The sequence below is a fragment of the Hyperolius riggenbachi genome, chromosome 1 (genome assembly GCF_040937935.1).
Source record: "Hyperolius riggenbachi isolate aHypRig1 chromosome 1, aHypRig1.pri, whole genome shotgun sequence".
Classification (NCBI taxonomy): domain Eukaryota; kingdom Metazoa; phylum Chordata; class Amphibia; order Anura; family Hyperoliidae; genus Hyperolius; species Hyperolius riggenbachi.
The window spans coordinates 251,824,988-251,847,718 of NC_090646.1; the positions used below are offsets into that span (position 1 = coordinate 251,824,988).

Here is a 22,731-nt window from a genome sequence, read left to right on the forward strand (position 1 = left end):
AGTTTATTGGATTTACAGAACATGTGCAATAATTGTTTAAACAACATCTTATTCCAAAATGAAGCTGGCTTGTCCAAATGTGCTTTAGCATACCTCAAGCAGCTCTGTTTGTGCTGTGGGCGGAGAAAAGGCTTCCTCTGCTTCACTCTCGCATATAGCATCTCCTTGTGTAAAGTGCGCCGAATTGTTGAACGATGCACAGTGACTCCATCTGCAGAAAGATGATGTTGTAGGTCTTTGGTGGTGGTCTGTGTGTTGACTCTGACTGTTCTCACCATTCATTGCTTCTGTTTATCCGAGATTTTTCTTGGTCTGCCACTTCGAGCCTTAACTTGAACTTCCATTTCCTCAATAGGTTTATAACTGTGGAAACAGACAGCTGAAATCTCTGAGACAGCCTTCTGTATCCTTCTCCTAAACCATGATGATGAACAATCTTATGTTTTCAGGTCATTTGAGAAGTGGGTAGTGGGTGTCAGGACACCTTCTGAAAAAGGACACAGGGAACAAAAACGGGGAGCCCAATGGTGCAGTACGTCAATACAATCGGGTAATTGTAGTAAGTGAAAATCTACTCACAAAGGTAGGTTGCAGAGGGGCAACCGACCGCAGAAAGCAGGTGGAGACAATAAACCTGACTCCACTCGGGGAGGTCGCCGAGGACCTGGATGCGGTCGCACTCCTTGGGTAAAAAAAAGGGGGACAAGTGTCCACCATGGTGTACACCACGCGTGGTCTGTCTCCACCCCTCAAACGGGACAGGTATGGGGGTACAAGATGCACTAGACAATTGTAAAGAGGCGCCCTAATCGTGGATAAAAGCATCTAAAAACAGTTTAAAATTGACAAAAACGTGAGGTAGCTTACCTCAATGACGACAAATCTTTGTAATAAACAAAAGATTTATTATAGCACAGGCAACGCGTTTCGCGGGTCCAAGCCTGCTTCCTCAGGCCAATACAAGTGCCAAGCTAAATGGAATATTTAGCCAAGGGAGGCTCCTGTGCTATAATAAATCTTTTGTTTATTACAAAGATTTGTCGTCATTTATGTAAGCTACCTCACGTTTTTGTCAATTTTAAACTTTTTTTAAGGTCTTTTATCCATGATTAGGGCGCCTCTTTACAATTGTCTAGGTCTTTTGAGAGTTGTTTTGAGACCCCCATGTTGCTACTCTTCAGAGAAAATTAAAAGAGGAGGGAAACTTACAATTGACCCCCTTAAATACTCTTTCTCGTAATTGGATTCACCTGTGTATGTAGGTCAGGGGTCACTGAGCTTACCAAGCCAATTTGAGTTCCAATAATTAGATCTAAAGCTTTTGGAATCAATAAAATGACAACAGTGCCCAAATTTATGCACTTGCCTAATTTTATTTAAACAATTATTTCACACTTTCTGTAAATTCAATAAACTTCATTTCATTTCTCAAATATCACTGTCAGTGTCTCCTATATGATATATTTAACTGACATTTTTATCTTAACAACCAACGATTTATGCAGGAAAATCATAACGATTAACAAGGTTGCCCAAACTTTCGCATCCCACTGTAGATAAAGAAAAATGCAAAAGAAAAAGCTCTATTTGAGAAAAGCTACTAACCATGATGTGAAAAATTTAGAGAAATAAACCTATTCATTTGGTATTGAGTTAAAACAAACAAATATTCAGGCTGTTCTGTCTTAAAGGACTTACGAGGCGAATTGCTTAAAAAAAGTTATGTACCTCATTGCTAATGCAGACCTCAGGGCAGACGAACAGCACCTTCCTTTTCACTATCAGGTGCTTTATCAGCCTAATCCAAGTTTCATTGTAGCTCCCAACCCTCCGCTCGTGTCCGCCCTCACTCCGTGCGCTCTATTATACGTCCACATGACCACATACATGACGAACTACACTGCCAGCCAGGTACTCACTCGCTTAGCGCTTGTATTCTCTGCTGAGGGGGCGCGGCTGGCTGGCAGTGTAGTTCGTCATGTGGGTGGTCATGTGGAGCCGCCCACATGACGTATAATAGAGCGCACGGAGTGAGGGCGGACACGAGCGGGGCTGTAATCCTGCGCAGCCACGGCTATGCGAGCTGCGCAGGAGTTCGATTTTTGAAGCGGCAATTCTGCTAAGGCGACCCTGTGGAGGGTCGGGAGCTACAATGAAACCTGGATTAGGCTGATAAAGCACCTGATAGTGAAAAGGAAGGTGCTATTCGTCTGCCCTGAGGTCTGCTTTAGCAATGAGGTACATAACATTTTTTAAGCAATTCGCCTCGTAAGTCCTTTAAAGAAGTTATATTTCATAAGGTTCATATAAGCATTTTACTTATAAGCATTTTACAGGCTTTACAGGCATTTACTAATTATTTCTGGTATGTGTGATACGCTTGTTTATTTTCAAGCACTGTAACAATATTTTAGCTGCAAACAGCACCACCTACTGTACAAATATTTATATACACAATGCAGAAATGCAGTAAGGTAAAATCATTTTTGGAACAAGAGATCTAAGAAAAATGCTACAAGGAAAGACACATTATTGGCTGTTATTTCTGAAAAATATCTCTAAGGCCTCAATTCACAGAGCTTTATCAAACATTTTATCAAACGTTTGATAATTTTCCTCATGGGTAAAATCTAATTTTGAATTCACTAAGGTGTTATAGATTTATTGATCATTACATCGATAAAACATTCGATAAATCTATAACACCTTAGTGAATTCAAAATTAGATTTTACCCATGAGGAAAATTATCAAACGTTTGATAAAGTGTTTAATAAAGCTCTGTGAGTTGAGGCCTAGGAAGGAAAAGTGGGAAATAATGTGTTAAATGTGAGCTTCACTTAGAATTATTTGTAGCTTTGGACAGAAGATCCAAGGTTCCAGACTTCTGCCAAGTGTTTAGTGCTGTCTTTGTTTAGTGTGAGACGAGTGGGTTAATGGAAACAGAGGACAAGACTAGTAATAAAATTCTGATTGATTTTCTACCCTCTCCTCACTTTATATGTCACTAGTAAAAAGGCCCACCCGTTAAAAAAACAGGCGTTAGGTCACAGCCGCTACCCCCCGCAATGCGCGCACATACGCATCCCGCTTGCTCGTTCCCCACCACTGTCACCACAGGGAGCTGCTTGCTTGGCAGTTGGAAAAAGCTGATATTTCCCACAATGCAATGAGAACCTCTGTGAACCACACACAGCAAACTGTCAGATCCGGCCCTGTGTCCTAACTGCCCTGGCTGCGCACACGCTCAGTACAAAAAGCCAGGGGCACAAAACCATTCAGTTGATGATGCAGGGACATGTGCATTTTATTGTATAGGATGCTAGATATGGATCAAACCTACCCCAGTTACTCATTGCAGGAGTGTAACTACAAATTATGGGACCCCCCCAGCAAAACTTAGATGGGCCCCCAATGTTCACACCCTTTCCCTTGCCTACCTCTGGTGACCCTCACAGTTTAAGGCCCATCTTGCAAGAGTCATAAAACAAGTGTGGACATCGTAATCTTCATACCCATAACAAGCGTAGCCACAAAACCTAAAAACAACAACTCTGAAGGATGGAGAGTTAGTGAGGAAGTATTTGGGGCCCCCTTACAGCCTGGACCCCCCGCAGCCGCAGAGGTTGCTTCCCTGTAGTTACACCCCCGACCCCCTGGCTATTTTTCTTCAGTGAATTTTCAATGCAATTTTTTTCTCAGTCATCAATTTCTGAAGTGGACGGCGGCCATACTAAATCACCCCATTAGACTTTATCAAAATAAGTAACATATATTAATATACATGAAGCATATTAAACAACGGAATAACATTGTGTGTTACCCTTTTATTAATAGACACCGAAATTTAAAGGGAAATGGATGTGGAGGCTGCCATATTTATTTCCTTTTAAACAATACAAGTTGCCTGACAGTCCTGCTGATCTTTCTGGCATAAGTAGTGTCTGAATCACACGCCTGTAACAAGCATTCAGCTAATCCAGCCAGACTTCAGAAGAAGCCCCTGATCTTCATATGCTTGTTCACGGTCTGTGTCTAAAAGTATTAGATTTAGGATCAGCAGGACAACCAACCAGTCAATTTGCATTGTTTAAAAAGAAATAAATATGGCAGCCTCCATATGTATTTCACTTCAGGTGTGCTTTAAGAATGTTTTAGTCATCTTTTTTTCAAAAAACAGAACTCGGCAAATAAGATAATAGATAAATACACGTTTCAGATCAGACATTTAATATAATATAACAATGTACATATATAAATACCTGTGTGTTACCTGTGTGTTATATCTGCAAGTCTTAAAATCACTTATGCATGTCACATTACTATAATTATATTTATTGCAACTAATTCTTTCTTTAATTTAAACATTAGTAAAATGTCACATAATTATTTAATAATCTATTGAAAATAAAAGTATGAGTGTTAAATGAAATTACTACACATGATAAATTAGAATTGTTCAAATAGTCACTGCTGGTCTCTCCATTTGAAACTAACTATACCAATATTGTATCCAGTCAAATGAGTCTGGGGCATAACTAGGAACCACCGGGCCCCCCTGCAGAAATTCTGATGGCCCCCGGGGCCGCTCAGGGCCATTTTGGGGGGCTGGAGGGGTCACAGCATGAGAGGAAAGTGATGGCCACACGGTCTCCCCCCCTCACCTTGGGCACTCCCCTTCAGCATCAATATTAGTCTCTGTGCAGGTGGCGGGCAGCGGCAGATACACATACCTTCCTGCGTTCCACCTGATATTTACTGATATTGATGCTGGAGGGGAGAGCCCGAGGTGAGGGAGGGGGGGGGCATCCCCCCTTCCCGCCAAAGTGGGGCCATGGCTTTCCTTTCATGCTGCGACCCCTCCAACCTCCCAAAACAGCCCTAATTGGGCCCCCCCCCCAGCAGGTGCAGGGGCTGCAGCCCTTATTGTTATGCCCCTGAGTCTGCTTGTACAGAGCATCAATCGAAATCTTTGTTCCCCCAGCAGAGGAACTGACTTTTTTTGTCCATTCTCCGCTCCACAGTGAACGGGTCCTATTGAACGGTTTTGTTCATAAATGATCACCTACTTCTCTGCAGTTCCACAAACATGAATAGCATATGTCACCTAAAATGTGACAAACCTATTGTAGTGAGTGCACATTTTCTTTACACATTTCATTCAAAGTGAAAGTTAAGCCATCTGCTTAATAATTTGTGTGGGAAGACTTCAGTTCCACTTTATAAACTTATTTGGAAAGGTTTTGGTACTCTTTAAAAAATGGTTTCATCTTCATATGAAAGAGGTACTGACATAATTTTCATTAAGATATATTGTATATTTGTATAGCTTAAAGTGAATCTAAGGTGGAGGGATATGGAGGCTGACATTTGTATGTCAATTTAAAGGGAACATGAAGGGAGAGGCATATGGAAGCAGACATTTTTTTAAAAATGTAATCTAAGTGAGCAACATGCATAAAAATGTGAGGCAACTAAAGCATTTTTATTTACACAATCCCTTCATTTCAGGGGCTCAAAAGTGGACAATTGACACAAATGCTATTTAATGGGCAGTTGTGGGCAAAACCATATTTATCAATTGAGCACATAAAAGGCCTAGAGTTGACATGAAGTGAGGTGCCTGCATGTGGAAAAGTTTGCTGTGAACAGAGAAGATGTGGTCAAAAGAGCTCTCCATACAGGTGAAAGAAGCCACCCTTAAAGTGGGATTGTCATCATGAAAATCACATTTCAAATAGCAAGTTGCAACTGCACTGGGTCAACTAACAAAGATTATGACCCTGCATTCCAATCATTCCAATCTAATTCTGGTTTTCTGTACTGCAGTATCACATACTTCAAGACCCCTTGCCTTTTTTGTGCCATTGCCGATGGCGAGGAATCAAGATGCATGCTGGGGGTTTTATTTTCATTCCTTCCTCCCCTTCTCCTGTTTTCCCCTCGTTCTAATTTCCATCCTGTTTTTCCACTGGTTGCCCACCGTCGCCTCTTGTTCCTTCCCGTCCACATATCTCCTCATGTCTTATTGGTTGAAGCCACTCGCGGCAGTTCCAAAGGAGCTGACATCATCACAAGCCTCCAGTGGTTTCAGCCATCGCTACCAGAGGGAGAAGAGCCTTGGACATCGCTGCCACTGCTGCCATAGGGAGAGAAGCCTGTGGACACCTCCGAAGGGAGAGGAGCCCATAGACGTGGCCGGAGGGAGAAGAGCCTCTAGACGTGGCCAGAGCAGAAGGAGCCTGTGGATGCCGACGCTGCTACCAGAGGGAGGGAAGACTGAGGAGCCAGTGAACGTCACTGTCGGTAGGAGAGGAGGACGAGGACTGTGCGCAAAAAGAAGAGCCCGACAAGGAAACTTGGTAATGTATATGTCAATGATGACATATGACAGTGCTGTGGGAGTGTCTGAAGACTCTGGGAGGAGGGCAGGTAATGAATACAAAATTAGTCAGAGGAGAAAAAAATTAATAAAGGAGGAAATTATGTCAGGATTGGCTTCATTCAGAGGTAACCAAGGTGGAAATTGCCTAGAATAGTTTTCTATTTTTTCCTTTATAGAATTCATAGTAATCATAACGTGGACAGTGCAATACATATGAAATGTAAGTGGAACAAGTATTTATCAACTTATAAATGTGTTTTTTTTCTAGTGTAGTATGGCTGACCATCGATCTTTAAGCGGTGAAAAATAGAGAAAAAAAATCAGAGAAATTGTTACAATATTAGTGTCAGAATCTACAGTTTGGTACATCCTGAGAAAGAAAGCAAGCACTAGTGAATTCAGCAACACAAAAAAACCTTGACGTCCATGGAAGACAACAGTGGTGGATGATCGCAGAATAATTTCCATGGTGAAAGAGAAACCCCTTCACAACAGCCAACCAAGTGAACAACATTCTCAGGGGGTGGGTGTATCAATATCCAAGTCTCTGATAAAGAGAAGACTGCATGAAAGTAAATACACAGGATGCACTGCAAGGTGCAAGCCACTCACAAGCCTCAAGAATAGAAAGGCTAGATTGGACTTTGCTAAAGAGCCTGTAAAAAAATCCAGCTCTACCTCTACTAGAATAAAGGCAAGAAAATAGTATGGAGAAGGCATGGAACAGCTTATTATCAAAAGCACACCACATCAACGTTAAAGCATTGTGGAGGCAGTATGATGGCTTGGGTGTGCATGGTGTATTGACGATGCATTGACGACACAGGAAAGAAGCAATATGTCTCTGAACACCTCAGAATTAATTCTGAGGTCTTCAGAGACGTACTGTCTGCTCAAATTCAGCTAAATGATGTCAAATTGATTGGCAAATCAAGCAAAGAAGTCGAAAATTCTTAAATGGCCTAGTCAGTCACCTGATTTTAACCCAATTGCGCATGCATTTCACTTGTGGAAGACTAAACTTTGGACAGAAATGCCCACAAACAAACAGCAACCGAAAGCCTCTGCAGTTAAGGCCTGGCAGAGCATTAAAAAGGAGGAAACCCAGCATCTGGTGATGTCCATGAGTTCAAGACTTCAGGCTGTCATTGCCAGCAAAGGGTTTTCAACCAAGTATTAGAAATTCTTACCACAACAAATACAAGATACTGCGCTCCACAGAAAACAGAAAACAGAAAAAGCACCAGGGGATCGCAGCTTAGACCAAGAGTCACCTCTCCTTCAGTAATAGTTCACTTAAAAAACTGTGCTTCCTTTACGTCCTTGCAGCAGTGCAGGAAGTACCCTAAAACAACAAAGATAAAATGCACATATAGTGCAAAGTACTGCTTTTATAAAATCACAGTCAACACCCAGTGTTGCACTCCAGTGGGATGTGCTACCACCTTAAGGAAAAGCACAGCAGGGTTCCCCCTCTCGTGAATCCACTCACCGGAAGATAACTTGCATCATGCGTATCACAGAGACAAATCCTCAGGCGGCTCCACGCTTAAAAAGTTGTATTTATTGTTCCAATTCTAGCAGGCATCCGACATCAGACCACTGTATACCCTGGCCGCGGAACTCAGGGCAGTGCATTCAACCGAGCAGCCAGTGTGGCGTAACGTCAGCGTACAACCTGGCTCCGCCCTACGCGTTTCATCAGAGCGACTCATTCAGGGGCTCAGCCCCTGAATGAGTCGCTCTGACGAAACGTGTAGGGTACAGCCCCTGAATGAGTCACTCTGACGAAATGCGTAGGGCGGAGCCAGGTTGTACGCTGACGTTACGCCACACAGGCTGCTCGGTTGGATGCACTGCCCTGAGTTCCGCGGCCAGGGTATACAGTGGTCTGATGTCGGATGCCTGCTAGAATTGCAACAATAAATACAACTTTGTAAGCGTGGAGCCGCCCTAGGATTTGTCTCTGTGATACGCATGATGCAAGTTATCTTCCGGTGAGTGGATTCACGAGAGGGGGAACCCTGCTGTGCTTTTCCTTAAGGTGGTGGCACATCCCGCTGGAGTGCAACACTGGGTGTTGACTGTGATTTTATAAAAGCAGTACTTTGCACTATATGTGCATTTTATCTTTGTTGTTTTAGGGTACTTCCTGCACTGCTGCAAGGACGTAAAGGAAGCACAGTTTTTTAAGTGAACTATTACTGAAGTATTAGAAATTAACATTAACATTAAACAAATAATTTCCAGTTATTTAATTTGTCCAATTACTTTTTAGCCCCTGAATGGGTTCGGTTTGTGTTAAAAAATGCTTTTGTTGCCTCACATTTTTATGCAATCATTTTGCCCACCCCACTAAATTAAAGCTGAAATTCTGCCCTTTAACTGTATCTGAGTTGTTTCACTTAAAATTCATTGTGGTAATAATCCAAATATTTATGGACCAGACCGTATATAATTGATATCAATGAGGGTTCAATACCTATGCAGCAAAAACTTTCAGACATTTCACTTAAAGTGGACCCAAATTAAAAATACAAGATTTCAGAAATAAAATCTATTTTCTAAATTATAATAATAAATAGCAGCTTTTTTTCAGCTGCATGATGACAAATATAAAATATTTTACATATATTGTAAGAACCCCTCCCTTCCTTTCAAATTGCCGGACAAAATCCGGCAAACTGGTGGAGTAGGTGGTGTCTGGCAATGGAAGAATTGCTAATGGCTGCCCCCTGTATAACCCTAGTTATTAAAAGAGAAGGGTGAAAAGCATGCACTGAAATGCTCATAGGTTTGAAGGAGTGTTTATTTATCTTTGTATGTGTTAGAGTGGTGCAACTAAATATTTTCAATTAAAAAAAATGTTTGGTTTGGGTCCGCATTAACCTTTCCCAGACCAATGTAGTTGGAATCTACATCCTGCCGGTGGCTGTGCAGTTCTACATCCTACTGGTGGCTGTGCGGCACTTACAGGACGTACATTCCAACTGATCACCGCTGTGCATCCTCGCCGTTTGCTCTGCTGATCTGTCGCTGCACCCGCTCACTCTGCAATCTCAGTGACAGCAGAGCTTGGTCAGGAGCTCCTGGTCCCGTGATTATTGTGAGCCAATCACAGTAATTACAGAGCAGAATGGGGAAAGGATGGCTTTGGTCCTCAGGGGCCAAGAACCATCCGGTCCTGAAAGGGTTAATATGATATTACATAATATTATAAGCTGACTAGTTGCTTTAGCACTTAGACACATCTATTGTGATCATATGTGTAGTAAACAAGTTTAGAGATTTCTGAAGGCTGTATGGAGAAAGATTCCTATCTCTTATGAGCGGTATAACAAGTAGCCAGTAAATGTTGTTACGGGTGGATACTGGGCAGGAATAGAGCCTGAGGCCAGTCTGAGCCAAACTTCTTGTCCATAGTTCAGTTCTAATAGAGCATCACCGGTCACCATTCTGTCACTGTACATGTTATTGTTAATGTTTTCTGACTGAAATGCAATTTTATCAATCCCATCAACCACTAAATAACCAGAGACTCGAGGGCTGAATGATTCAATGGTAAACTTGAACACATATACACCTAGATAAGGCACATGAAATTTTCCTGTAGCTGGGGCATATGACGTTCCATAATTCACATACAGATCGTTAAATCTTATTGGCCCAGGACTGGTCATCCCATATGTGTGTGAGACATAAAAGGCCACCATTGGCGCATAGCGGTAGGATCCTTTGGAGAAATCTGTATGGGGAGAGAGGCATTAAAAAGGAGCTGTACTAAAAATAATACATAAAATAACTTGTGCTGATGTATAGTAAGGGAATATTATACAGCAGTGATTTTAAGTAAAAAAATTACAGTAAAAAAATCAAAAGCCAATATTTTCATAGTTAACTTTTTAATTTCTCTACCTTAAATTACCTCGAAACAAAGTCAAAATTAAGCATTACATTTTGCTTTATCTGCTTTATCCCCATACTTAACCCCATAATATGCTTAAGTGAAATTCTGAAGTTACATACACACATTGGATTGAACTTGGCCATGGCAGCCAATAAGGACCACCATGGCTGATAATCTTTAGTGAATCCAGCTGCCACTCAATGTCTGCTGATGATTGAGCATGCATTCACTGAAGCCTGAGCGAGCAAAGAGCAAATTGTTCTCCTCACTCACCCCACCCATAGTTAGCTGCTCCATTGTGTACTGCCTGTTGTTACCTCACCCCCTCCATAGCAACAGATGCTTTGCTAGCCTGGAGACTAGCAAGGCATCTGTACAGTGTTGGCTATGCACTGTCACCAAAGAAATTGAGTCCCTTGGTATATACGGAGATTAACCCCTCATAACTAATTCTACCCATGCACTAACCCTAATACAACGATGAAATAAACTAAACAGGTTAGCCGCATAAATTGAAATGTAATCAGTACCAAAGCCAAAAGACTTGGGACTCAAAGTACAGATGAGCAGAAGACCTGCTGCAGAAACACTGATAACCTTTTACTAAGATCATCTGGCACTGACATGCACAGTGTCTTTTTCAGTTAAATAACACATTTTAAAATTTTAAAGTGTCTTCTGGAATGAAATGCGAGATTTACAGAAACCACGCTGACTGTACTTTTCAATTCTGTGACCTTGAATAAACTGCAGTCTAACCTATCTGTTCTTCATACACCTTAAATTAGATTATATGTTCAATATCCTGTCTAAAAAAAATGCTGACCAAAGCTGTCAGGGCAATGAATGAATAAGCGTTATCATAATTATATCTACGGCTGCCTTTTTAGCAGTCTGACCACACTGACCACAAAGCATTATACTGTGGAAACTAATGTGATATTGGTGTTTTGGGGATGCAGTAGCAGTTTAACCTGTACAGCACATACTTGATGATCAAGTGCCCTTTGAATTAACCTGTCACCATCTATCTGTTTATGTATCTATCTAGGACCAAACTGCTTCCAAGAGCTTAGTGTCTGTTTGGCTATTTTTTCTTTTCAATATTTCACAAGATGCAAATGTGCATAAATACAGAGTTTAATTTGCTTTCTTAAAACAGAAGGCATTTGGGATAATTCAGCTTTAAGTGAGTAACTCTGGTTTTCCATGATGCATCACTTCTGAATATGAAAATAATCTCTTTCCCCCCCTGAAGCTAGTCTCACATTCAGAACCACTAGTGTATAGCAAGTCTGTAGCTAATACATTTTACAGATCCACATCAACCCAACATGCAGACAGCCTGCTTCAGACTTTTGGTCCTGATCAGTGCATGGCAGGGTTTGATATGGCTCTATGGGTAGGGCTTGGACCAGTACTACAGAACACCCAAATGGCTCATGGTGACCCAGAACCACTAGGAAAGTATAGGGGACATAAATACAGACAAACACATAAATGATATGCTCCATTATTTGCTCAATTTATGGTACTCTCAAACATATTATACAGGGACTTACCTGGATGCTGTGCATTTTCATCTGTCATCTTCATACTGCAGTTAAGTCCCCCAAAAGGATGACGACAGGCACACACAAAGCGCTTTAGATCATTAATGCAAGTGCCACCATTAAAGCAAGGAGAACTACTGCAACTGGAATTGTCATCTGAAGAAAAACATTTACATCATGATTCTTCCATTAAGCAAAAGCTGCATAGTAATTGGAACTGTTACATTTTATTCAAACCTATAAATGTTAAATTAAGTCTGACCTTAAAGCGGAATATAATCCTGCATTTTAACTTTGCTCTAAAACATTATTTACAGCATATTATATGCAACCAGCATTTTTTTTTTACTAGACCAGCATTGGAAGGGTTACACAGAGTTTTAAAGTTCCTGGAGATTTCTGCAGACCATCCGAAGCTGAAATAGATACATTTTGTTTACATAAATGTATCTAAGTGTTAAATGTGACTCACTCTCTCTGACTGAGCTGGAGGACAGCCAAAGTGTGTAACATTCAACACTTAGATACATTTATGTAAACAAAATGTATCTATTTCAGCTTCGGATGCGTCTGCAGAAATCTCCAGGAACTTTAAAACTCTGTGTAACCCTTCCAATGCTGGTCTAGTAAAAAAAAAAATGCTGGTTGCATATAATATACTGTAAATAATGTTTTAGAGCAAAGTTGAAATGCAGGGTAATATTCCACTTTAAGTCCATTAATTAAAATACAATAAAAAAATACATAAAAGGGCTAGTGCTGGCTAGTTCATACGCATATGCTCCCCACCTATCACTGTCAATGGGAGTTAAGACTACCACAACTAGTAGTGAGCTGCAACAGGGTCCTAGAACCGTTAGGTTAGAACCGTTTCTACTACTTCTATTCATGTGCATAATTCCAGGCAGGAACACATACAAATTTCACATTCAAGCTGCTTCCATCTAAATGTATTATTTTGTGTGTGTCCATTCTGCGGAAAAAAACTGACATCATATCGTTTTTTCCTGGCCACCACTTGTGCTCATTCATTGAAGCCCCTATGGAGAGCGAGCCTGTTGCAAGTTGTACGAACATGTGTGGTGTCACAAAAACATGCATGAAAAAGTTCACTCAGACGCCCCAGACCAAAGTGGAAATTTAAGCTCACTGCTGAAAGGGAGGGGATCAGACCTACTACACTACAACAAAGGGCAAAGAGTAGGCGTAATAAGCAACTGATGGCTGAACTGAACACATCAGCATTAGCCCTCCTATTTATTTTTTCTTTAATTTGGAGTTTACATGGTGAAGAGCATGACTAGACAATTACACTACAATTAAACTAAACAGGTTGTAACAATTAAGAAAGCTTTGTTACAACATTGAAGTATGATGGAGGTTCCTTGCAAGCTTGGGACTTTATTTCTGCCCAGAGAGTTGGGAATTTAGTCAGAGTTAAGCAAAGGCAGAGACTTTTTTCATTTTTTCATCATTAAATATCATTAGGGGGCATCTGATCAGTCCTATATTTATCCAAATATGCAGCCAACATCACAAAGCACTATCTTCAGCTGAAAGAACAAGGAGTCATTGGAAATCCCCTAAGTAGCCCTTCATATCAATATCACTGAATCAGTCTAAGATTGTACTAGACACAGAAGCTACTGAGATAGCTTAAATCCATTCATACTACAAAGTATTTCTGAGTCCTGTGATTAACCCAAAATTTTTTGATTTTGGCCAATCACAACACTTGAAATTCAAAAATACTCGGTAGTATTAGACTAATCAGAGAATGTGGTAGTTTACTGTGGAAATCAGAATACCATGGAAATTTTAGACTCAATCACAAGACTTGCATAGTACCTAGTTTTACCAAATCGTGTGATTGGTCTAAAATTTCTGCAGTATTCAAATTTACATGGAAAAATTCTGCTGCCTGTGATTGGTTCAATGCATCTGAGCTCTGTTGGCTAAAATTTCTGAGTTGCAGTTGTATAATGCAACTAATTCCACGGAATAAAGATTTCTGAGACCCATTTAAGATTACTGCTGCAGTAAGCCCATTTCCGATTGGAAACTTGAAAATCAGTATTCCATGGAATTTTTCAAACCATCCCTACTGGCCTTCTCCAAAACCATTAATCATTTAATCATACTCATTATTGCTTATTAGTAATGAGCAAAAAAAAAATATTTCAATGAACACATTTTCAGAAAACAGTTTAAAGAGACTCTGAAACGAAAAAAAAACAAACAATTATGATATAATGATGTGTATGAGTAGTACAGCTAATAAATAAAACATTAGGAGCAGAGACATAAGTCTAATATTGTCTTCAGTACAGGAAGAGTTAAGAAACTCCAGTTGTTATCTATGCAAAAGAGCCACTGTGCTCCACGACTTTTTAAAGTCGCAGAGACTTCTGTCTTCTGGAGCTTATTATCTCAAGTGTCTGTCAATGTATTTTCTTTCTCTCTGCAGAGAAGGTTTCAAAAGTTCACTAGCCTGCTCTGTAAAATCATTTAGATGGCTGAGCATAGTGTGTAAACTGCAAATATTAGAGAATGATGCAAAGTTAAAAAAAACTAAAACTAAAAATATGAGAATATTTTCTTTACTACTAATGTTCTAGTAATTATCCATAGTACACATCCAATTCATTATATCATAATTTTTTTGCTTCAGTGTCTCTTTAGGGCTCTGATGAAAATAGATGGCTGGATAGTGTACTGGTTAAGGGCTTTGCCTTTGACATGGGAGACCAGGGTTCGAATCCTGGCTAGGTCAAGTACCTATTCAGTAAGGAGTTCAAGGCAAGACTCCCTTACACTGCAGGGTGGCCTCTTGAGCGCGACCCAGTGGCTGCAGCTCTTGAGCGCTTTGAGTCCGACAGGAGAAAAGCGCTATACAAATGTTCAGATTATTAATAACAGGATATTTAATTTTAGTATAGCTACTTGAAACTCTGCTTTCACTATGTTTGACCTTTTGTACACTTGAACAATTGTATGTTTCAGACTGTACACAAGAAAGCTCACCTTGATCTGTGATTTCTGAATTTCTCTGGCTACGACCAATAAAGGATGGAGTAGGATTTACTGAGTTCTTCTTAGGGGCGGATACTTTCTTTACGGGAGCTTTCATTTGTTTCTGCAGTCTGGTCACACTGATAGTGACATCAGATAGAGATTTATTAACATAGGCATTTACATTTGCCAGAACAGAGGACATTTTCATTTCAATTACTGATCTTATCATCTCTTCTAAATTTTTCTGTAAGCTTGTAATGTTTGGTTGAACAGCTTTCACTAATTGTGGTACACTTTCATTGACTTTTTTAACAGTGATAAACACAGTTTGGCATAAGGTTCTTGCATCATTTGCAGTTTTGTTCATCTGTGGTAAACTTGTTGAAAGCCGTATGGTTTTAAATTCGAGAGCTTTGATTCTAGAATAAACTTCTTGTTGGACCTGACTTTTGGTAAAGGTTTCAGCAGCTCTGGATTTTGGTAATGCCGTAGGGTTAGCCAGGATTGTAACAACTTGGGATTCTACGGTTTGCACTCTAGATAGACAGCTCTGTATATTAGAATCAGAAAGTTGTAGCTTCTCCTCCATCTGAGTCATGTTTATGCGGTACTGATTCATTTGTGTCTGTATGTCATTGAACTTATGTGACAACTCAAGAAAAGCAGAAGACATGCTGTGGTCTGATACCATAGAATGATCTCTGTACTCTATAACGGATCCAGGAAATCTAGAGGTATCAGTAAAGTTCTGTAGAGTCTCATTCAGAACTGAGACAGCCAACAAAACACTCTCCAGTTTCTCAAGAGCAGCATTAGTGTGACTATATAGTTGAGTTTTATTTTCTATATCAGCAATGTCTGACTTTGTCACAAAATTATCATGGATAGAGTCAACAGCTTCATTTATTACATCCATGGTGTTATTGAGTCCATCTTCAACGTCAAGAAAACATTCATTAATGCGCCTTTCAAAATGCTCATCACTTTTTTCTGCATCACCTTGAAGTTTCTCCTGGCCTTTCACAAGTTCCTGGACTTTAAAACTCAAAGCATTAAGATATTCTGTAATGTTATTGATATGTTTCTTAACTTCATTCATATCAACGTTATGTTCGTCATCGGTTGTCATGCTAAATGGAGCTCCCTTTTCAATCAAAGGTTGCAGAGTTTCCATGTCATAACACAAATCATTAATCTGCTCATTCATTTTATCAATTTTATCATCCAAGGGAATGACAACGTCAGAAACAGTTTTGTTTAAGAAATGCATATTTTCTTCAGTGCCTTTCAGCTGTTTCTTGAAATCTTCCTTACAAGATGAAAATCTATCTTCGCAGGATTTCTCACTTAATTGCTTCTGAATATCCAGCGTAACAGAAATGTTATTTATCTTGCTGTCTTGTGCATAAATATAGTCATACAGCTGAAGCATCATTACATTCTGTGTTTTCATTCTCTCTTGCAGGGCTAGAAGATACTCAGTTGTATTATCATTCCTTGTATTATTTGGTGGCAGAACTTTTCTTCCCCCAGCATGTTCCTCAGTCAATATCTTATCATGAATTTCCTTCATTTTGCTTAATGTTTTGTTCAGTGTTTCAAAATAATTTTTATTCACAGATTTCTCATACTTTAACTCTTCTTCTAGAGCGGTATGCTTTTTCTCCATCTCCTTAAATGAGGAGGTGCAAATAAAAGCTGTCTTCTTTAAATGTTCTACTCGGTTCTTGAGTTCTAACACATCTTCCATGCTTGCCTTGTTATCTTCTTCTTCTGAACACTTTTCATGGGCCAACGTTAAAGAGGTATTTACGTTTTTTGTCTGCTCCTTGAGATCTGCTACTTCGAGAGATGTCTCAGACATACTTTTGTAGAGCTGAGCAATCGTTTCTTTCATGTCCTTTTGCAGTTCTGTAAACTGTTCTTTGACAATATTTTTGATAAGATCTGTAAGACTTTTAGATGCTGGATCTGAAATAAAAAAAAGTAATGTTAAAACAAATGCATTTTATTTGAACTGATAGTAAAGGTAATATATAATAATACCCCTGATTTTACTGGCTTGATGCCAGTGTGCCACATAAGATAAGGTTAAGTAGCTTACAACAGTGGCAGTAGAGGAGGAACACTTCCATATTTCTACACCCATACTCAAGTAGGGTTTTTAAAGTTTACTTGATATCAATGCATCAAAAAATTGCATTGCTTTCACTATTTGTTTTAAACTTGTACTACTACTACTAAACGTATGTTTCTGGTTATATCAAACAAACAACTTTCTTAACAACACTGTGCAGGTAAGTGGAATTGTGTTCATGTTCTTTTTGCCATGTTAATAACTACAGTGGCTGTCTTTTAGTGCATTCATTTGGATTTGGCACAAGACAGAGGCGCTTGGTGTAATCTAGACCCCATGCTGCTATAGACTCCCAATTTTTATTGCCTGATGAGGCAGGATCACACCTGTGAAACACGTTACATTGTATTCGGAGTATGTCAATAAATGTGTCTTTTTTTAACCTTTTGGGGACCGCGTGCATTAGATTCTATGCTGCACTTGTTACTGTTCTACCCTGATGCGGCGTAGAATCTACACCGGCCCGCCGTTTCCACTCCCGACGTGATCGTGCGCACCTGGAGGGGGAGATTAAGCTGTCATATGACAGCTGACATCTCCCCCGAGTGATGCGTATGGCTGCTGATCACGTGATCACTACGATCGCCGGCAGATCGTAGTGATCACTTTGACAGCGGTGGCGGCAGGGGGAAAAGAAGAGGATCCACTCACCTCCCTGCTGTTCCAGCGATGATCAGCGCCCCCTCTGCTCTGGCAGGCATCTCTGCTCCTTCTGACGTCAGCGCCGGGTCCCGGCTTGATGACGTCATCAAGCCGCGACCCGGAACTGATCGGCATTAGGTGCGGAGATGCCGGCTGGAGAAGATGGGGCTACTGCGGCTCATCGCTGGAGCCTGGAAGGTGAGTGATGGCTGCTGGCGAAAGTGGGGACACCTGCCACCATGGGGGGGGACACTGCCCAGCCAGCCACAGAGGGGATCCGGCCACCTGACCCCCCCAAACGCGCGCACCCCCCACCGCAAAATGCCTGGTCCTTAAGGGGGGTTAGGCGGCCGGTCCAGAAATGGTTATTCTGACAGTTTATGTGTCTGCTTCAAGGAGGTCCACCACTGCCTCCTTAGCATTTTTAAAACTTTTAGTGAATTTTATCTTTTGGCCCTCTGTTTGCTGTATACTATACCAGGATTTGGCACAAGGGTCATGTTTCAAATAAGAAAAGCTTTATTGACAAGACAAAATGCATTTACTGTTGTCAAAACAAAACAGAGGGAGTAGATGTGGGATTGTAGGGGTGAGAGGGTCTAGGGGATAGTATAAGAAGTATACAGTCCATAGGGGTGGGAGGGTCTAGGGGACAGTATAAGGGGTATACAGTCCATGGGGTATCAGTATAATGTTCTTTCAGTGCACAGTGGAGGGACTCTTGGCTCTCCTCCTCCTCTCCATAGCACAATATATGCAGTTTGGTCAAATCCAGCATGTATAAATTGTCACTGGCTCATAAGGAAAACAAACATAAACAATTGCTTTGCCCATTGTTTGCACTGGACATTAGCTACATGCACCTGTTAATCTAATAACTAATGCCCAGATATGTATTTTTTTCCACAATGAGTGTAATTTTTACCTTTAAGAAATGATTGCAGATTTGTCCCTCTATCAGCACCATTGATCTTCTCCTCCAGAGAATACAGTGTTTTGTGCACATTGTTCAGAGAGTATGAAATGTTCTCTACATTCCGATGTAAAAGAGTCAGCTTCATCTCTTGGCTGTAAATTTGATCCGTCAGTTTTTGCTGCAGTGCTTCATACCGGTGTAGCAATAGCAATGAAAACAAAAGCTATTAGTCAGGGGTGATAGATCAAGGTACTCTGTAGAATCACTGACACAATTATGTGGCTACATCTTTGTCTCTCTATCAGAGTGAAAAGACATTTCTTCAAATGCTTCAGATGATATATGTCACCGATAATGGAATTGAGTCGGGAAACTAAGATACTGTAAGGTAGTTTCTCTTGAGTTATTGTTAACAAAGTGCTGATGAAAACACTGAAAAGGAGAAAGTGCAGCCCACAAAATGCTTTAGTGTAATGTAAAGTTAGATAGGAGCCTCTTCTTATTTGTCTTTTGTTAAATGAAATCTCAAAGTTCCTTAACAGGTTGCTGTAATAAAAAAGTTCCACCAGAAAATCAATATGGCTCTATCTGTCAATAAACACTACCTTACAGGATAAGCATTCTCATCTATACATTTCTGCAGAGCCAGGACAAGGTCCTCCAGCACCGAAGGCTGAGACACCAAAGTGCGCCACTCCATCCCTCCCACCCCAGCGTCACACACTGATTGCTATTAGACTAAGAGGCGCCCCAGGGCCCCCAACACCTTAATCTCAAGTTATCTGGCTTGCAATCACTTCCATGTATCCCCTTTTCTTATTTCTTTCTTCTTCAAACACAATAGGGGAATAAAAGCTGAGTGAGTTGTGAGCCCTCTCTTATACTGCACCCTGAGGCTGGAGCCTCTCTCGCCTCTGCCTCGGCCTGACCCTTCATTTTGCATTGCTTACTCAAAATCTATGAAAATCATTTCAAAAGTTTATAGCTGGAATTCAGGGTATACTGCCACTGTGGTCTGTAGCTTGTAAGAGTGCTATTTTTATTGAGACAAATTACCTCTCTCTCTCTCTCTGGCCACCAGAGGATGCTGTATCCTGTAAAGTTAATGTCAGCCCATTTAGTATATCTGATAACCTCAATTAACATGAAAAGATATGCTTATGCCAATGATACCATTGAAAAGCCTAATCATGAATGTCAAAGAAGTAAGTGCCAAAGCTGGTCTACTGCTTAAAGCGGAATATAACCTTGCATTTCAACTTTGCTCTAAAACATTATTTACAGTATATTATATGCAACCAGCATTTTTTTTTTTACTAGACCAGCATTGGAAGGGTTACACAGGGCTTTAAAGTCCCTGGAGATTTTTGCAGACGCATCCGAACTTGAGTTATATACTTTTTGTTTACACAAATGTATCTAAGGGCCCTTTTCCACCTGCAGTCGCTAGCGTTCACGCTGAACGCTAGTGATTGCTGAATCGCAAAACCGGCGATTCCCCGACGTTCGCGGCCGCGATTTTGCTATGCTATGCACTGCATAGCAAAATCGCGGCAAATATCGCTCCGCCGCGCGTTCGCGTTCCCGTCAAAAGCGAATCGCGGTAGTGGAAATGACCTACCGCGATTCCTATGTTAAAAAGCAAACCGTAGCGATTGTAAAATCGCTAGCGGTTTGCGTTTTTGCGATTCAGCCAGCGCAAACGCGCTGGTGGAAAAGGGCCCTAAGTGTTTATTGTGACTCATCTCTCTCACTGAGAAGGAGTTGGAGGACAGCCAAAGAGTGTGTAACATTTCTAAATATATACATATAACTAAACAGAATGTAACTATCTAAACGTCTGCACGGAACTTAAAACCTCTGTGTTTAACCCTTCCAATGCTGATCTAGTTAAAAAAAATGCTTTTTGCATATAATATGCTGTAAATAATGTTTTAGAGCAAAGTTGAAATGCAGGGTTATATTCCGCTTTAACATCAAGAAAACTAAATGCGTGTCATCGGCTCCTATAAAAATATCTACAAATAGAAGGAGAAAAAGTAAAAGCTGTAACAGATTTCATCTTCCTGGGATGGAAGATATCTGCAGATGGTGACTGCAGTCACGAGATAAAGAGACACTTATTACATGGGAGAAAAGCTATGGCAAATTTGGAGAAGATAATAATGACTGCGAAAGTTGGACTATGAATAAAGTCATGTGTAGAAAATAAAGTCATGTGTAGAAAAAACTGATGCTTTTGAATTGTGGGTGTGGAAAAAGCTACTGAGAGTTCCCTAGACTGCTAGGAGATCTAATCAGGCAATGTTTAAAGCAATAAAGCCAGAGTGTTCACTAGAAGGGTGGATACTTCTTATAAAACTTAAATACTTTGGACACTTTGCCCATGTGCAATCAACCTTTTCTACAGAGTTTTCTCATAAATGATATTTTAAAATGTGTCAATAAAATGCTTTTTAATCAAAAGCAAGCAAAAAATACTTAAATAGTTTTGATAGAACTTTTCCACCTACTTTTTGGTACTTTTTTAGTTGCCAAATGCTGAAAGGGTATTCTAAAGATAAGATGAAAAATTATTTCCTAGGAGAAAACTTAGTAAAAAAAGTGAACTGCATATGGCCTGTAATGAGAAAGCCGCATTCATGGAGACATCCTTGATGCTTGGAAAAATTTAGGGGAAAAGAAGAAGAGGACAGCAAAGGCTAATGCTGCGCATACATCCTAGCTAATCGGCCGCCGGATCGACCCCCGCCGCGTCCCCGCTCGTCCGCGCGGATCGATTTCCGCTCGTCCCCGCCAGCGCTTCCTTATCACCGCTCGATTCCCTGCCATTGTCCGCCGGCGGGAATCGAGCGGGCGCGGATCGAGCGGCTTGATCGGGCCAGCTGAATATTATCAGCTGGCCGGATCAGCTGGTCGATACACAGTACAAAAACGTGCCGTGTATCCCCAGCATTAGATACACAGCATATGTGAAGCTACAAACATGCCTATGCAACAGCTGAAAGAAGCCATGCAGAAGTACATATGGTCACAAAGAGTCTGAGTCAACTAAATTAATGATAGGAGCAGGATATGCTTATATATCTCAAACAAATCAATTATCTTTTTTCTGTCAAGTATAGCCCAGTATTGGAATAGATGATTGAATGATGTATTACTTCATTAAGACAATACAACAACTTGATGACAACCTGCCACTGACCAAATGTTTCCTCAGCTGTAGTTCTTAATTGCACAAACCCAGATAGAGTTCTAAATGTGTACCAGGCTTAAGAACAAACTATCTCACTGTCACATCTCACGGTTAACAGTTTCGAAAAACATATACAATGTCAGATAACTTGAAATGGCTAACCTGGGTCATATGTTGCTGCTTTACTATTCCCAGAATCAACACTGTTTGCTGCTAGACTGCTCTCTGCCTGGCTTCTGTGTATCTGCTGCTTAATTTGTTGACCTAAAATGAAAAATACAAAGGAAAAGTTAAACCTTCAGAAGCCATAGACACGTTTTTACCATTATCCATTAATTAACTAGGCAATTTAATATGCAATTAAACCTGGAGATGTGATACAAGCGTCAAAACCATATCATTTTATTTCAGTATGGACTGTGGAAGAAAAATTAAAATTGGTTAATGGGGAGTTCATAGGAGAGGACTGATGACTAGCTTTAAAGAGACACTGAAGCGAAAAAAAAATGATATAGTGAATTGGTTGTGTACTATGAATAATTACTAGAAGATTAGCAGCAAAGAAAATATTCTCATACTTTTATTTTCAGGTATATAGTGTTTTTTCTAAAATTGCATCATTCTATAATATGTGCAGATTACACAACACTCAGCATTCAAAATGAGTCTTTCAGAGCAGTCTGTGAAGTAATGACCTCTCCTCTAGCAGAGAAAAAGTAAACAGTTTACTTACAGTTGAGATAATAAAAGTCAGATAACAGCCCTCTCCAGGACTAAAACTTAGTCGGAGAGCTTAATGGCTTGTTTGCATAGAGATAACAACTGGAGTTCCTCAACTCTTCCTGTACTGGAAACAATTAGACTGATGTATCTGATCTTAAAGAGACTCCGTAACAAAAATTGCATCCTGTTTTTTATCATCCTACAAGTTCCAAAAGCTATTCTAATGTGTTCTGGCTTACTGCAGCACGTTCTACTATCA

At 40.4% G+C, this 22,731-nt stretch overlaps 1 protein-coding gene across 1 annotated transcript in view; it reads right to left on the reverse strand.

The window, feature by feature from the left end:
• Positions 1–8,633: 8,633 nt before the first annotated feature.
• MMRN1 (multimerin 1) overlaps positions 8,634–22,731 on the reverse strand; it is a 118,675-nt gene continuing 104,577 nt past the window's right edge. Inside the window, exons 4-8 of the mRNA XM_068271042.1 lie at positions 21,912–22,013; positions 18,563–18,739; positions 14,868–16,829; positions 11,853–11,999; positions 8,634–10,128 (exon numbers count right to left, since the gene is read on the reverse strand). Coding sequence (XP_068127143.1) covers positions 9,707–10,128; positions 11,853–11,999; positions 14,868–16,829; positions 18,563–18,739; positions 21,912–22,013 — 2,810 coding nt within the window. The 3' untranslated portion in view covers positions 8,634–9,706. The remainder of the gene's footprint in view (positions 10,129–11,852; positions 12,000–14,867; positions 16,830–18,562; positions 18,740–21,911; positions 22,014–22,731) is intronic.